This window comes from Taudactylus pleione, unplaced genomic scaffold (genome assembly GCF_031769625.1).
Source record: "Taudactylus pleione unplaced genomic scaffold, aTauple2 ptg000393l, whole genome shotgun sequence".
Classification (NCBI taxonomy): Eukaryota; Metazoa; Chordata; class Amphibia; order Anura; family Myobatrachidae; genus Taudactylus; species Taudactylus pleione.
In genome coordinates this window covers 8,258,255-8,276,816 of record NW_028284794.1, presented here as the reverse complement: position 1 = coordinate 8,276,816, position 18,562 = coordinate 8,258,255, and the positions used below count along the sequence as shown (strand labels likewise).

General features: G+C 45.2%; 1 protein-coding gene across 1 annotated transcript in view; it reads left to right on the top strand.

The window, feature by feature from the left end:
- Positions 1-18,276, top strand: part of LOC148507447 (NXPE family member 4-like) — a 56,143-nt gene extending 37,867 nt beyond the window's left edge. Inside the window, exons 5-7 of the mRNA XM_088446104.1 lie at positions 15,775-15,827; positions 15,943-15,994; positions 18,225-18,276. Of these exons, the coding sequence (XP_088302230.1) occupies positions 15,775-15,827; positions 15,943-15,994; positions 18,225-18,276 (157 nt within the window). The remainder of the gene's footprint in view (positions 1-15,774; positions 15,828-15,942; positions 15,995-18,224) is intronic.
- The last annotated feature ends 286 nt before the right edge of the window (positions 18,277-18,562 follow it).

The window sequence follows — 18,562 nt, the reverse complement described above, 5'->3', positions numbered from 1 at the left end:
GCACCTGAGAAAATCAAATCAATAAGACACAGATGCATGGACGTATCAGTGAGATCCACATTGTTTTAAAAAATGAATGTGTATTATAAAAATAAAAAATGACGTGCCCCCACAGCACAACCAGCATTGGGCTTTGGAGCCCCATTGCTGGTTGTGCTAAACACAGGGGACAAATGACATAGGGGTTCCCTGTATAAAGCATAACCAGCACCAGGCTAATCAGAGCCAGTCCTAGTTGCCAAAATACAGGGGACAAATATGGTAAGGAGTCCCCTCGAAGAAAATGGAATTTTCCCATAGAGAAAGGGGCTACACCTTAAAAGCTATTGGAGGTACGGGGCTGAAATTTGGCATGGGTTGGTAGAACTGTGGCTGGGTGCTGCACGCCAAATTTTAGGGCAATAACATAAAACATGAGGACTTGGGAGTAATCTAAATTTCCAACTGTCAGTTTTTTTGACACTCTCAATTAAGATCACTTTTCTGCTGTTCTCTATGGGGGATTTTTGGGAAGGCATAACTCAGGGTAGGGGGCAAATTTAGACTTGGGGTTTGTTTTATTAGGTAGCTATTGTTCAACGGTAAGTGCTTTTTTGATTTAGGTAATTGAGAAAGTTACAGTTTTTAAACTATTACCTCACAAATCCACCATTAAAAGATAGGAAGTTTCAACTTGCGCAGCCTCAGTAGGAGCGTCCATCAGGTGTACTCACTATGGCTTCACTTGGGTGTACCAAGATGGCAGGTCAATGCGGTTTGTGGGCTCTGGGGAAGGAGGCAGCCGTAAGCTACAGCCGGAACCCGGGGTGATAGCAGGCATTAGCTGCAGCCAAGACCCGGGGACATTAGCGGCAGTGGTGGTGCAGGCTGCAGGACCCAGGGGAGGTAGCAGCAGACAGATTCTTGCTCAGATCTGAAATATTCATGATACCTGCATCTGTACATACACACAGAAGCATGGACGGGATCAGTGAGACCCGTATTTGCTTTTGTGTTCATAATAAACAAAGAAAACCTGTGTACATTTTTTTTTTTAAAAGTGTACCACCGCTTTGCCAAGAAGACAACCAGCACTGGGCTTTAGAGATCCAGTACTGGTTGTACTAAATACAGGGAACAAACAATGTAGGGGTCCCCCGTATGAAGCACACCCAGCACCAGTCCTGGTTGCCAAAATACAGGGAACAAATCACATAGGGGTCCCCCAATATTCAGTGCAACCAGCACTGGGCTCTGTGCCAGTCCTGGTTCTGAAAATAGAGCGGTAAATAATGCATAGGGTACCCCTGTAATTACCAGGACTAGCATTGGACCCTTTCTAGCGGGGGGTGATGCCACTGCCCACCCAGCCAAAGCATCTCCCCTGACCTCTAGTCAGCCCAGGCCTGGGATCCCTTGGGAGCTGGGGACACCCAAAATAAAGGGGACCCCCTCTCCAGGGCAGCCCAGGCCCAGGCTGATAGCCCGGGGCTATCCCCAGCACCCCTGGGCAGTGGGTGCCAGGTTGATTGTGTAGTACGGTGCATAAGAAAATATAATTAATGTCTTTTGCTGTAGTACTACAAGTCTCAACAGGCATCCCCGCAAACTGGTACTTAGAGAACCAAAAGTACCAGCAGGTGGGGCATTAAGGGCCCACTGGTACCTACAGATGTGCCCAGCTAGTTTGTTGCTCCATACGCCATGTAGTGCGCCATGCATCACGCGCCACACACTACGCCATGAGTCGCGCCACACAGAAAGATTTGTAAGGGAACGTAGCGTAGCACTGAAAAGTCAGAACATGTGATACAAATTTTTGTCCACCAGGTGTCACTTTTGCCAAATTACAAAGCGCATGTGTCTGATTTCCAATGCATTTTCTATATCACCACCCGATGATAGGCTGACAGAAGCAGTGATTCTGTACAATATACTGTAGTACAACATTTTCCTCATGGAATTGGGGCTGTAGAAGAATGTCTAATAAAGTTTTAAATCATTAATTGTGTGAGTCCTGTACTTTTATATAAAAATATTTCATAGGCATGCTCAGCACTGTATTACACACTGACTGTGTGTTTGAAGCTGCACACTTGCGTCAATGTCGGTGCTGGGCCAGGGTAGTGATTTAATGACTTTAGTAGCAGTCTCTGTTTAAAAGGTCTCTGTATTACAAACTGTGTGTGCGTTTTAAGGCGCGCACTTGCGGCAATGTCGGCACTGTCGGTGCTTTGGTGGCTGTCAGCTCTGGGGGGTTACAATGGGATCTCTGGTGCATTCCCAGAAGAGCCAGTCCAAACGCCAGTCGCTCTATGCCATGGCATATGGAAGATCATAGCACTACGCATGCCTAGAGTGTTGGGAGTCACACACAGAGCATCCCAGACTATATTGATTTCATAACTTTAGGAACTAGTAGCTGGCTGTTTGAAAGAGGGATCTCTGTATTACAAACTGACAGTGCATTTTAAGACACACACTTGCGGCTCTATCGGCACTGCCAGCGCTGTCCCAGAATAAGACACTATTATGATTTCATGACTTTAGAAACTATTAGTGGGCTCTGGGTCTCATTCAGACCCGCTCGTGAGCGCTGTACGCTCGCAAGTGGGTCGATGGTGCCAAAGTGCGCATGGGCACGACGGAGGGAGCTCCGTCGTGCGCATGCGTGAGACCCGGTGAGCGACGGGGAAGCCGTCGCTTGGGGTCTCGCACCAAATGGGGCGTGCTGTCAATGGAGAGTGACAGCATGCACCCTTTGGTGGGCGTGCTGGGGGTGTGGCTGCCAGACGGAGGCGTTCTCATGGGAACACCTACCGTCTGGGTCCGGCCCCACTGACATCACTAGTGATGTCAGTGGGAGTGATTTTGGCTCTGATAGAGACAAAATCACTCCAGGGCTTGAGGCAATGAGACCCTACCGCAGGGTCTAGTCGCAAGCCCAATGGTCGCGATGGTCTTGACCATCGCGACCATCATCATGGATGCTCGCATAAGCTGTGGGTGGTAACCCACAGCTATGCGAGCGTCCAAGAGGCCGCTCCAATTTTAGGTAGCCCGGCCCTGATTCAGAGCGAGCACTCTGGTCAGAGTGTCCGGCTCTGAATCAGGCCCTCTGTTTAAAAGTGGTGTCTCTGTATTACAAACTGATTGTGCATTTAAAATCACAAATGTGCAGCAATGTTGGCATGTCGGCACTGTGATGGCTGTCAGCTCCGAGGACTTACAATGGGATCTCTAGCACATGCCCAGTGGAGGGGTTGCAATGGGTTCTATGATGCATGCCCAGTGGAGCCCATAGTCACACTATGCCATGGCGTATGAAAGATCATAGCGCTGCACATGCCCAGTGGGTTGGGAGTCATACACAGCTAAAGTCGGATGTCTGTATTACATACTGACTGTGCGGTTGAAGTTGCACACTTGTGTCTATGTCAGCACTGTTGGCGCTGTCCAAGACTAAGACACTATGATGATTTCATGACTTTAGAAACTGGTAGTGGGCTCGTGGGCTCTGTTTAAAAGAGAGGTGTCTCTGTATTACAAACTGTGCCTTTAAAAGTGCAAACTTGCGGCAATGAATGTCGGCATGTCAGTGCTGTGGTGGCTCTAAGCTCCGGGGAGTTAAAATAGGATCTCTGGTGCATGCCCAGTGGAGCCGCTCCATATGCCAGTCGCACTATGCCATGGTGTAAGGAAGATCATAGCACTAGGCATGCCCAGTGGGTCGGGAATTACACACAGCAAAAGTGGGAAGTCTGTATTACATACTGACTGTGCGGTTGAAGTTGCACACTTGCGGCACTGTCAGCACTGTCGGAACTGTTCCAGACTAAGACAGTATGGTGATTTCATGACTTTTAAAGCTAGTAGTGGGCTCTGTTTAAAAGAGAGAGGTCTCGGTATTACAAACTGATTGTGTGTTTAAAACGCAAACTTGCAGCAATGTCGGCACGTTGGCGCTGTGGTGGCTGTCAGATCCAAGGGGTTTTAATGGGATCTCTGGTGCATGCCCAGTGGAGCCGCTCCATACGCCAGTAGCGTTATGTCATGGCGTATGGATGATCATAGCACTGGGCATGCCTAGTGGGTCGGGAGTCACACACAGCAAAAGTGGGATGTCTGTATTACATACTGACTGTGCGGTTGAAGTTGCACACTTGCGGCACTGTCAGCGCTGTCCCAGACTAAGATACTATGGTGATTTCATGACTTTAGAAACTAGTAGTGGGCTCGTAGGCTCTGTTTAAAAGAGAGGTCTCTATATTAAAAACTGATTGTGCATTTAAAAACGCAAACTTGTGCGTCGGCGCTGTGGTGGCTGTCAGCACCGAGGGGTTGCAATGGAATCTCTGGCGCTTGCCCAGTGTAGAGGTTGCAATGGGAGCGCTATGCCGTGGCATATGGAAGATCATAGCACCTACACATGCCCAGTGTGTCAGGAGTCACACACAGTGCATCCCAGACTTAAACACTATAGTGATTTAATAACTTTAAGAACTAGTAGCGGGCTGTTTGAAAGATGGATCTCTGTATTACAAACTGAGTGTGCATTTTAAGACGCACACATGCGGCACTATCTGTGCTATTCTAGACTTGGACACTATGGTGATTTCATGACTTTAGAAACTAGTAGTGGGCTCTGTTTAAAAGAGGCGTGTCTCTTTATTACATACTGACTGTGTGGTTGAAGTTGTACACTTGTAGCACTGGGTCTCATTCCGAGCGATGTTCGCACATCTGCGCATGCGTACGGTTTCTAATATGCATGCGTGAACCAGTTTGTGCGGCCGAAAATCGTTTGTTCACTAAATAGCGAATGCCTGCTATTTTGAGTGACAGGAGGAGGCGTATGTGGGTGGTAACAGGGGAGGGTGCTTGAAAATGGGGAGTGGAATTCAGAACACAGGCGTGCCTAAAGGTCAAAACGGACGTTTTATGGGTGTGCATAATTAACACAGCAGCGTCATCGACCACGTCACTTGGTTGTTTTAAAGTCAGAACTGCTCACAATATACGCTGTTCGATGTACTCGATTAATCTAATAAATAGCGGACATGACTCATGATGCGAGCGGCCAGAGGGCGTCTTTTTCAAAATTATGACCGCAAGTTTTGTTCGCACGTTCAGACATAAAGGTGTGAACAGACCGCAAAGAGCGAACGGTTCATTTGAATAGCCACCCCTTTTTTGTGAACGAACGACCGCAAATAGCATCCGGCTCTGAATCAGGGCCACTGTAAGCAATTGGACTATACCAAAAATCCTATTGCACGAAAAGTCTCTACCTGAATAACAACAAACAAATACAGTATACTGTAGTACAAAAACTAGTCTGTGATGCTGGCATTGGTCCCAACATACTGTAGTATGGTAATATAAATATACAGTATAATTACAGATGGTACTGTATGTAGTGGCACCTCAAACAGAGGCTCTGTGGGCGGCACTGCTGCCACCCCACGAGCTGTGCTTTTGCCTTGCATGGTGCCAGCATCACCACCCTGCTGCCAGGAGTGACACAATGCTCTGGTCCTGGACTTCCCTGGTAAGAGGCAGGGCTGCAGCACAGTTCAAAATTCAAATAGGGGAGTCACACCAACTGTCATTTCACATGCTGGTTTTTTGTATAGAAGTATTCCGGCGCTCCCAAGGATCAGTGGGGAAAAAAAGAGAATGGAAAAAAATATAGTGTAAATCTGTGATAAAAACCAAAAAAGAAAGTATATAGACTATACACACCCTTTATAGGTGAGATCAGTACAATGGACACAAATCAACACCGTGGTCCTACGGTGGTTGCAATAGCAACGATGAATCGATCTGGATGGGTCTCAAATCCTGACAGTAGTCGTTATGTGAAGAAAATAAAACATGCCTCCATAGTGCAAATCGGTTGTCATTAAGTCAGAATAATAGTAAATAATATCATGCTCACCTTATTCCAATTGCATAAGCGACTTAGACATTCATTTTAAATCCCGATGTCCATCGGTATTGAAAAAATATATATCTCTTAAAAATTATTTTATTTAACTTCCATTAAATTAATTTCATATATGGCCATACAAAAAAAGAAAATCAATAAAAATATAAAATATAATATAATTATAAATTATAAAATAGCCATAAATAGTGCCAAACCATAATGTAAAAAATTTGAAGAAGGCACCAATAGCAGCTGCTATTGGTGCCTTCTTCAAATTTTTTACATTATGGTTTGCAAACCATAATGTAAAAGATTATAAGTAACCGACACAGGTTATGTGACTTTCTACCCATTTGGTTGTTGTCTTGTACTGGTGGAGGTGTGGGGATACCTTCATAGAAAATCAGTTACCCGCTGCTAGGGTTTTTGTGTGCACATATTAACTTTCTCTACCCACTACATACTGTACCAGACATGACTTCAGACACTGGTAGTGGGCTCTGGGCTTCATTCAGAGCCGCTCGTAAGCGGCCGCTCGTTCATTCTGAGCGATTGTCGCACATCTGCGCATGCGTATGGGTTCTAATACGCATGCGGGAACCATTCAGTGCGGCCGAAAATCGTGTACTTGCAATATAGAGAATGCCTGAAAATTTGAGTGACAGGATGAGGCGTATGTGGGTGGTAACAGGGGAAGGTGCTTGAAAACGGGGAGTGGGAATCAGAAAGCAGGCGTGCCTAAAGGTCAAAACGGGCATTTTAAGGGTGTGCATAATTAACAAAGCAGCGTCATCGACCATGTCAGTGGGGTGTTTTGTAGCCAGAACTGCTCGCAAGATTGCGGTAGGAAAATCCAACCACAAGAATAGCGAGCAGTTCATACGCTGTTCGATGTATTCGATTAATCTAATAAATAGCGGACATGACGTATGATGCGAGCGGCCAGGGGGCGTATTTTTCAAAAAACCGACCGCATGTTTTGTTCGCTCATTCAGACATAGAGGCGTCAACAGACTGCAAAGAGCGGTTCATTTAAATAGCCACCCCCTTTTTCTGAACGAGCGAGCGCAAATAGCGTCCGACTCTGAATCAGACCCACTGTTTGAAAAAGGGGATGCACACTTGTGGCACTGTCGGCACTTTGGTGGTGTGGTGGCTGCCAGCTCCAGGACTTGCACATGGGATCTCCGTCGCATGCACAGTGGAGCCGCTCCATAGCCATGCAGCGCCCTGCTGGTCTTGCTATGATGTGGCATAAGGAGGCTCATACAGTAGTAATTCACATGCCCAGTGGGTCGGGAGTCACAAACAGTGTATAGGTCCCTTCCCCCAAAGCAAGCAAGAGCCTTTCATTACTATAATAAAGGAATCTCTGTTAGCCATATACTGTAAACTGTCAGCTTAGGGTTTGCGCAACAAATTATCATGGACAATGTAGTTTGCCTTTGTATAGAGATCAGCTGTGCCGGCGGTGTACAGATTGGATAAGGGGGGTTTAAAAGGGTTGCAGCGGGTGGGAGCAACATCCACGATCTGGACACCTTGAAAAAGACCACTGGATTAGGGGTTAAAACGCGTCAGTGAGAGGAGGTGGATATCCTATTCTGACAGAGGTTGTTTATAGCCTGACAGCTGGGGACATGGATGTTAAGCAGCAAAGTGCCCGGGACTAATCCTGAAACAATACATCTACACGCTCATTGAGGTTTTACCTCACAGCCATCTGGTAATTACATACCTCTGCCATTGGGGATTTCCATCTAGGGATGCTGCCTTTGTGAATCTTTATGTATGTTGAATAAAATTGTACTTCACTATATGCACTTTTTTCTCCCGGTTTTTTGCCTACGAGCAATATAGGTCTACTGTGGGATGGGTCACTTACATTCAGTCTGTATTTGTATGATTATTTAAAGGGATATCCTCCCCTTTATATGGATTTTAACCAAGTGCAGGTTATGTGACTTTCTACCCATTTGTTTGTTCTCATGTCTGGTACAGTGCCAGAAGTGCCACAAGTGTGCATCTTAAAACGCACATTCAGATTATAAGTAACCAACACAATCATAGTGGCATATCAGTTGTCCAAGCAGATGGGGGATGGTCTCCTTGGCAATGGTCACCATTCCTTACCTTTTAGGACTCAAGGGTAGACCTTGAGCTGACAGCTTACAGTAAATGGCTAACAGAGCATCCTTTATTATAGTAATTAAAGGCTCTTGTTGCTTTGGGGGAAGGGACCTGATGCACTGTGTGTGACTCCCGACCCACTGGGCATGTGCATTACTACTGTATGAGCCTCCTTATGCCGTAGTACTATGCCACAGCATAGTACTACTAGCGGGGCGCTGCATGGCTATGGAGCGGCTCCACTGGGCATGCACCGAAGATCCCAAGTCCCGCAGCTGGCAGCCACCAAACCACCAAAGTGCTGACAGTGCCACAAGTGTACATCTTAAAACGCACTGTCAGTTTGTAATACAGACCCCTCTTTCAAACAAAGCCCACTACCGGTTTCTGAAGTCATGAAATCATTATGGTGTCTAAGTCTGGGACAGTGCTGACAGTGCTGCAAGTATGCAAATTCAAATGCACAGTCAGTTTGTAATACAGAGACCTCACTTTTAAACAGCCCAGTACTAGTTTCTAAAGTCAAGAAATCACTATAGTGTCTAAGTCTGGGACAGCGCCAACAGTGCCGCAAGTGTGCAACTTTAACCGCACAGTCAGTTTCTAATACAGAGATCCCACTTTCACTGTATGACTCCAGACCCACTCGGCCTGCGCAGTGCTATGATCCTCTTTACACCATGGCATAGCGTGACTGGCGTATGGAGCGGCTCCACTGGGCATGTGCCAGAGATCCCATTGTGTGTGACTCTGAACCTACTGGGCATGCGCAGTGCTATGATCTTCCATACACCTTGGCATAGCACGGCTGGCGTATGGAGCAGCTCCACCGGGCATGTGCCAGAGATCCCATTGCAACCCCCAGATCTGACAGCCACCACAGCGCCGATGCTTAGTAAATGATAGAAGGTTCATTCAATCCTAAAATGAATGGAACTTATTAGTAGAACAACAAAAACCTTTATTGGGCATTATTAAAACTACAATACAGATGGCAGCAATATAGATTATCGTAATAAAGGTTTTTGTTGTTCTACTAATAAGTTCCAATCTGTTTAGGATTGAATGAACCTTCTATCGTTTACTAAGCTTAGATACAGCCTAATCTGGATTGGCTGAAACAGCTATCATTCTTTCTAACATCACACCGATTGGTTAACCTCATGGCTGATAGATTATTGGCCAGAGGAAACATCAATCAAAAATATGAGGTTCGGATTGGCCAGCCCGCATGTAAATACTGACATGTGGAGATGGGACATTTCTGGGCATTCCGTTTGTGAACAAGCCTTCGGGCGAAACGCACGTCAATCATAGGCCCGATCAGCTGACCGCCGTCACGTGATCGCCACTGTGCTACACGCTACAGACGCTTTACAGCATACACTTGTTTGCTGTAGATTTCTCTTACAGCTGATTAGACGGCTAAGGGCAGCGCAGCGCAGACTACCTTCTATCTGCAGGCAGCATATGAATGTACAGGTACCTTTCTAACCCCTCTGGTGGTACATTGACTGGTCTTAGGCACATTTGGGGTTCTGCAATGCTTTGGTAACAGAGCCCACCTAACACCCACGGATCTTTAACATATACCACCACCCTGTTGTTTCTATGGACACTAAACTCCCCACTCTCTCATCACTCGGCTTGCACCCACTCTGAGTGAAAGCAGAAGTGGAGAGTCATCTCATATGCCTACTTTCCTTCTTTCAGCTACAAAACTCATTTCGCATTATACTTAAATGTGTCTAGCAGATATATGGTTGATATTTGGAATTTATACTTACCTTTAATGGCAACCAAGTGATGATCTATAATGCTATTTATATCAATGCACAATCTCAAAAAACATTCCTTTTTGATATGCACTGAATATATATGACCCAATTACTGTTGCACATTATGCTAATTGGATTATATACTGGCTGCAAAGTGTAAATTAGTACCTTCATAGCACTGACTATCAATCTAATTGTGTTTTCATGACATTGAGGTATTTCAACCTACTATTCAGAAATAGTTGGGCATATTATGTGGTTTACGTTATAACGTTAGCACAGAAACTACAAATGTTTATGCTGAATATGAAGACATTATGTTAATTTGATTATATACTGGCCGCAAGGTTTAATTAGTAGCTTTATAGCACTGAGTATTAACCTAAATGTGTTTCATGATATTGAGGTATGTTAACCTACTATTCAGAAACATTTGGGTATAAATTGTGGTTCACGTCCAAACGTTAGTCCAGAAACTACAGGTGTTCATGCTGAATATAAAGGTAGTGTTGGTTACTATTAGCAAGGAATAACTTGCTTATTTGATATTATCTGTTTATACTTACCTTGTCTGTGTCTGCCTGCAACCTTTATCTCTCTTTGGGCTCTATTTATTAACATTATTTTTACTAAAATAAAGTTAAAAAGGGTGTTTTCACACCCTTTTCACATTATTTTAGTTTCACCTGTAGTTATTACAGGGCAATTGGAGTAGAATTAGTAAAATTGTACTCCAACCCCTAGGTATCACTTATTTTTAGTAAAAATCCTGCGGCGGAGCTGTCATTCGGGTAGTAGTGTTCTTAGAGAACACTACTAATGTCTGTTGCTGGGGAAATGCTTTTTTTTTTGTCAAGACCCTTGATTTCCTACTTTGGAACGAAGAGGACAGATCCACACATAGGAGGAGGTGAGTATGGATTTTTTATTACAGGTACGCTATGGATAATCTACTGGAGAAGAGGACAGATGGGCTTTAGGGATGTTAGGTCAGTATGTGAGATAGTGTGTGCATATGTGTGTGCATGTATGTTTAAATATTTTTTTTTTCTATGGTGTGTGTGTTCTGTGTTTTTTTAATATTGCTTTTGCTGTGGAACTACAGGTTCCAGCGGGCCCGTAATGCCCTGCAAGCTGATACTTGTGGTTCTCCAAGTACCAGCATGCGGGAGAGGCTTGCTGGGAACTATAGTTTCACAGCAAAAGACAATATTTTAATTATTTCTTTGCAACACACTTTACATAATCAACCCGGCACCCACCACCCCAGGCTATCACCCTTTATTGTGGGGTCCACAGCTTCCAAGGGATACCCGGCCTGGGCTGACTAGCTGTCAGGGGTGATGCTTCAGCTGAAGGGCCCGGTGAAAGGGCTCCCCTGGCTGTGGCGTCACCCACAGGAAAGGGTCTGGTGTTGGTTCTGGTAAATATAGGGGGGGCCCTACTCATTTTTCCCCCTGTATTTCCAGAACCAGGACCGGCTCAGAGCCCAGTACTGGTTGCGCTGAATACGGGGGATCCCTACGTCATTTGCCCCCATAGTTTTGCAACTAGAATTAGTTCCGAAAAGCCTTCTGCTGGTTGTGCTTTATACAGGGGAACCCTACCTCATTTGTCCCCTGTATTTAAGCATAACCAGTACTGGGTCTCCAAAGCCCGATACTCGTTGTTTTTTTTGGGGGGGGCACGCCATTTTTGTTATTTTTACACAGGTTTTTTTTTTTAAATTAAACACATAAGCACAGACGGGTTTCACTGATCCCATCTTTGTTTCTGTGTTTGTTTATTTAAACACAGATGCAGGTATCACAGATCTTCCAGATTGGAGCCTGCATCTGTGTGCTGCTATCTCCCCCAGGTCCTAACGCCTGCACCACCGCCGCCTGCACTGCCAACCTCACCACTGACACTAATGCCTGCAACCATCCTCGGGTCCCTGCCGCAGCTAACGCCCGTTACCCCCCTGCACCTTACCCCCAGGTCCCAGCTGCAGCTAACGCTGGCTTCCTTCCCCCGAGCCCACCACTGCTAATGCCCACAAACGATGACCATCTTTGTGCACCCAAGTGTACAACTGCTGGAGGCTACCACTGAGGCTGCGCAACAAGTTGACATTTCCTATATATTCAATGGTAATAGTTTAAATACTGTAACTATCTAATTTACATGAATCCCAAAAGCACATACCCTGGAACAATAGCTACCTAATAAAATGAACCCCAAAAATCCCCCATACAGAACAGCAGAAAAGTGTTCCTAATTGAGAGTGTCAGAAAAAAGTGACAGTTGTAACTTTAGATTACTCTCAAATCCTCATTTTTTAAGTTCATGCCCTGAAATTTGGCATGCAGCACTGAGCAATAGTTCTACCACACCCTTCCAAATTTCAACTCAGTACCTCCTAAACCTTTTGAAGTATAGCCCTTTAAACACCATGCCCCCCCTCCAGAACTCTCTATGGGAGAATTTCAGTTTTTTAGATGCAGCCTTAACATAAGGGCACAACTGTGCCCTTATAATACATACTCAAATATAAGAGGTACTCATGACATCTCTCATTTTATTCTCCTCTCTCTCTTTTTTTTTCTCTTCCTTCTTTAGCATCATAAAATTTGTTTTTTTTATATTGTGGGCAAAAAAACATATTTTTCCTTGCCTTATTTTGTTTTGTTCCCTAAACTATTGTACTGTTTGTATCTAGGACATCTATATACTCTCCATTCTTTTCTCATGATTACCTCATATTTCCCATTTGCCAGATAAATAGTTTTGGTATTCTTTACTCATAATTTACATTAATGATGTTCATGTAGCAAGGGCGCTGATTCAGAGCTGGACGCTCTGACAGATTGCTCGCTCTGAATCAGGGCCGTCCCTCTGTTTTTTTTGAGCGGCCTCCTGGTGACCACCCACAGCTATAGCGTGCGGCCAAAAAGATGGTCGTGATGGTCAAGACCATCGCGACCATCGGGCTTGCAACGAGACCTTTGTGGTAGGGTCACGTTGCCGCAAGCCCTGGAGTGCTTTCGGCTCTATCAGAGCCGAAAGCACTCCCACTGACAAAACTTGTGATGTCAGTGGGGCCGGCCCAAAATGGTAGGCGTTCCCATGGGAACGCCTCTGTCTGGGCAGCCACGCCCCCTTTGTAGCAAGACCTAGAGTGACGGCTTGGCCGGCGCTATCCGGGTCTCGCGCATGCGCACGATGGAGCCGGCTCCCTTGTGCGCATGCGCACTGGGCCAACATTGACCCGCTTGCGAGTGCTCAGCGCTTGCGAGCGGGTCTGAGACAGGCCCAGTATGCGATCTATCTGTGTTTATATCTTTATCACAATTTGTTATTGTTTCAATGTATTTCAAAGACAAAATCTGAATAAAAAAGATTTGGAAAAAAAATCTAGGGTCGAACACTGGGCCTGATTCAGACCCGGTCGCAAGCGCAGAGCGCTCGCAACTGTGTCGATGGTGGCCCACAGCGCATGCGCACGATGGAGCCGGCTCCGTCGTGTTCATGCGTGAGACCCGGCTAGCGATGGGCACTCCGTCGCTCCGGGTCTCGCACCAAAGGGGCCGAGCTGTCGATGTTGACTGACAGCTCGGCCCATTTGGTGGGCGGACCGGGGGGGTTGCTGCCCAAACGGAGGCGTTCCCATGAGAACGCCTGCTGTTTGGGGGCGGCCCCACTGACATCACAAGTGATGTCAGTGGAGAGCTTCTGGCTCTGTTAGAGCCGAAAGCTCTCTGGGGCTTGCGATTGACCCTTACCACAAGGGTCTCATCACAAGCCCAAGTCTTGACTATCGCGACCATCATCCTGGCCGCTTGTACTAGCTGTGGGTGGCTACAAAAAAAATAGAAGGAAGGGCCTGAGTCAGAGCGAGCGCTCTGTCAGAGCGAGCGGCTCTGAATCTGGCCCTCTGTCGCAAAATGTACTGATCCAATCTTAAGAAGCTGACAACCCTTGAATCCTGGCAAAGCGAATAAAGGACTTGATCTACTAGTCCAACATACTCAGTTTCTCGAGCTGCTTTTCCAAAAGTCAAATTAGGTGAATGACCTCACTCAAGCTGGCAGTGTCCATGCTGAACTCACTTCACAAATGACAATTGCGAAGAGTTTCCGGCTTTCCGCACCTTGCACATCACAGAAAGTATTCTCCACTGTGCTGGAGTAAGGTACATTCTCCCTATGTCATGGCTCAGCTTTGGATGGCGTTTTGCTGTTCCTCCATCCCCTGAAGAATATATAAAGGGTGGAATTCCACCTTGTTACTACCTCTTGCTTCAGTTGGTGGCATGGCAAATTAAACTATTCTTGCAGGTGCAGCAATGTTTTACATGCAGCTGCTAAATGCCAAAAATGTCCTGAAATTTTTGGGCAACATACAGCATCTCCAGCAGGCACCTGTCATTTCTTAAAAAATTCTGCACTGTTAAATTGATTGTGTAAGCAAAGCATGGGATGTGTTGGAATTCACCCAGCTGTAATGCACTCACAATATTTGTGGCATTATCAGAAATCATGAGGAGAGTCCAAGCAGGGTAAGCCATTTTGAAATGACCTCTCTGAGTAAGAGGTTGTCACTGGTATGCCTCTTAGTGAAGCCATTGATACAGAGGACCTCATTCAGAGTCGGTCGTTGCGGCCGCACGGTCGTACGCCACCGATGTTCGCTAAAACTGCGCATGCGTAAAGTTCGCAATGCGCGTGCGCAAACTAGCCGCTACAATCAGAAATGTCTCTCTCCTTGAAAACAGCCAGGTCGGTAGTTTGAGTGACAGATTGAGGCGTTTGTGGGTGGTAACAGGAGAAGGTGCTTGAAAACGGGGGAGTGGAGATCCGAACACAGGCGTGCCTAATTATGCGAACGGCGTTTTATGGGAGTGCATAATGATCCGAACTTAGGGACGCAACATGCAAGTGCATCATTTGCATATCTGGCCCCTTTTCCAGTTCGCCCGTGCGGCCGCAACGATCGACTCTGAATGAGGTCCAGAGAGTAGCCTTCCTTTGAATGAGCTGCTGTTTGTTAGATACTGCTGATGAAGACAATTCACCCACCCAGTGGGCTGTCACAGACATGTACACTTTAGTTTGCCCAGTTATGCTTGTCCTCATATCTGTGGTTAAGTGGCACTCTGGTTGTGTACAATGGCATTTTGGAAACCAATAATGATGTGTTTTTTTAACATCCATGTACAGACGGGGAACTGCTTTTCTAATAAAATGGAATCTATATGGGATTTGGTAGCGGGGACAGAGAACCTCAATTAACTGCCTAAAACCCACTGCATTAATGGTGGATATTGGATGCAAATCTAATACAAGCATAGCTGTCATGGTGTCAGTGATCCACTATGCAACTGAGTAATAGCATTCATACTTACTGGCTCTTGCAATGAATTTCTTAAGAGTCAATTTTTTCTTGAGACTACTAGTAGTCTTCAAGGTCCCCTTCTGGGATGAAGATACACCCCTAGCAGCAGCAGGTCTAGCATTCAAGGATTATTCTGAGGAATCCTGGATAGGGGAGGAATATGTTAGTTAGCCATATCAAATTGGATGCAGGACAACTTTCAATCATTAATGAGGATATTGTTGATGAAGGTGTTGGAGGTGGAGATGTCAGGTACTTGGATCTAGCTAAGAGAATGGAGCTAGCTGACACTGGACTGCTTGTTAGTACTTTTAAGCATAAGTTTCAGTTTTTGCTACAAACTTTTCATGAACGCACTGCAAATTACATAACAGGGAGGAGGTTCCTAAATGGCTAAGGTCCCTACCTCTACTTACTGTAGCTTTACAAATGCAACAAATGGCTTGACAATTGTTGTCAGGATTTGGGTAAAAATAATTCCACACATAAAAGGTGGATTTTTTTGTCTTATACCTGGGCATGACAATGGCCTTTCCTTACCACGGGCAAGAACTGCTTCCACTGGTGCCCAACTTACAGAAACAGCATCCTCATCAACAACATCCTCACCATCAATATCCTTATTAGTGCAGGTGTCCGCTACACAAATATCTCCCTCATCCTGTTGCATTTCCACAGTAGCATCCTCTTTTTCTATGTCAGGATTGTTAGCATGTTAACTTGCGCTGTTTATCTCCACATTTGCAGAGGGAGCAGAAATGGTGAAAGGAGGCTATTCTTTGAGTGCAGAGTTGGATAGGTCAGGCTCACATACTGCAGTTGCTGACACACTTAAACTCTCCTCTTGTGACAATTCTGAATTTGAATGCACAGTTGTTTCCTCAGCCTTAGTGGTTTTCAATTTTTTATTTACACCTCTTCTACACTCTGAGTGAGAAGGGTATACATCATCATGAGAGGCTGAAGAAGATGCCTCACTGACAGTTGCAGAACTACCACTTACAAATAAAGGCCAAGGCCTTAGCCTTTCCTTGTCACTTTGTGCGGTAAATGGTATGTTGGCAATTTTATGTTTTTCTGCAGCAAACTTTCCATTTATTAGAGGTTTTTTTTCATCACCACAATAAAATTTTGGTTCTTTTACTTGGTCGCTGCTCCAGCTGTTCTATTGATTGATTTTCATGATCCATATCAATACACTGCACAAGTATTATGGCGGTAGCCCTCACTGGACCCACTGACTGTTAGACAAGGTAGCACAGCCTTCCTGTGTTGCCTGAATACACAAACACACACAATACTTCTAATACAAAAAAAAAGATTTTTATTTTTTTAGGGGGGTGCCACAGACAACACCATTGCACTGCACACATATTATGGAAGTGGCCCTTTACTGGTCTCACTGACCATTAGACTCTCCTCTCTCAGTGCAGATGCCATGGCCAGTGAAAATTAGAATAGGGTTTTTTTTTAAAGGCATCTGCAGTTGCCTCCAGCAGCGATTGATAGATGGGCACCCTGGAACTAGCAGGCCCTGGGTTTAAGATGGGTGAGAGAGAAGGGCAAAGAATAACATGCCCCATGTTCCCCCCCTTAATCTGGCACTCTGGTTGGGACATTCCCACCTGGCACTGTCCCAGCCTGATAGGGGAGATGTACTCTGAGCAGATCGCTGGACAGCTTGTTCTACTCATCACTCATGGCAGCAGTCACTCGTCCTACTGAATGGGATGCAGGCAGGTTCTATGGCCATGAGTGGTCCCGCCGGGCTGCGCCCCCCTCAGGCAACACACCTGGTGAGTGCCATCCTGGCCAAGGGTTAGATATGCCCCTGATAATGTATAAACAATATGTAAATACAGTATGCACTGTTTATGTGGCACAGACTACTTAATATGAACCATATTGTAACTGACTGAAAATGTGATGCCACCAGAGTCTGGGGCATTTACCCATATACCTGTATGTACATGCGCAGGTAGTATGTGGTGAGTCAGCAGCATGCGACAATGGGAAGATGATATTTTTGGGTAAATTTACTAAAGTGAGAGTTTTTAGAAGTGATCTTTAAAAGTGATCTGCCCATATCAACAAATCAGATTCTAGCTAAGTATAATCTGATTAGTTGCTATGGGCAAGATCACTTTTAAAACTCGCTTCTAAGGGGGGTTTAAAAGGGTTGCAGCGGGTGGGAGCAACATCCACGATCTGGACACCTTGAAAAAGACCACCGGATTAGGGGTTAAAATGCGTCAGTGAGAGGAGGTGTATACCCTATTCTGACAGAGGTTGTTTATAGCCTGACAGCTGGGGACATGGATGTTAAGCAGCAAAGTGCCCAGGACTAATGCTGAAACAATACATCTATACATTCATTGAGGTTTTACCTCACAGCCATCTGGTAATTACATACCTCTGCCATTGGGGATTTCCATCTAGGGATGCTGCCTTTGTGAATCTTTATGTATGTTGAAAAAAATTGTGCTTCACTATATGCACTTTTTTGGGGGTTCATTTTATTAGGTAGCTATTGTTCCAGGGTATGTGCTTTTTGGATTCATGTAAATTAGATACTAACTGCTTGTTAGTACTTTTAAGCATAAGTTTCAGTTTTTGCTACAAACTTTTCATGAACGCACTGCAAATTACATAACAGGGAGGAGGTTCCTAAATGGCTAAGGTCCCTACCTCTACTTACTGTAGCTTTACAAATGCAACAAATGGCTTGACAATTGTTGTCAGGATTTGGGTAAAAATAATTCCACACATAAAAGGTGGATTTTTTTGTCTTATACCTGGGCATGACAATGGCCTTTCCTTACCACGGGCAAGAACTGCTTCCACTGGTGCCCAACTTACAGAAACAGCATCCTCATCAACAACATCCTCATCATCAATATCCTTATTAGTGCAGGTGTCCGCTACACAAATATCTCCCTCATCCTGTTGCATTTCCACAGTAGCATCCTCTTTTTCTATGTCAGGATTGTTAGCATGTTAACTTGCGCTGTTTATCTCCACATTTGCAGAGGGAGCAGAAATGGTGAAAGGAGGCTATTCTTTGAGCGCAGAGTTGGATAGGTCAGGCTCACATACTGCAGTTGCTGACACACTTAAACTCTCCTCTTGTGACAATTCTGAATTTGAATGCACAGTTGTTTCCTCAGCCTTAGTGGTTTTCAATTTTTTATTTACACCTCTTCTACACTCTGAGTGAGAAGGGTATACATCATCATGAGAGGCTGAAGAAGATGCCTCACTGACAGTTGCAGAACTACCACTTACAAATAAAGGCCAAGGCCTTAGCCTTTCCTTGTCACTTTGTGCGGTAAATGGTATGTTGGCAATTTTATGTTTTTCTGCAGCA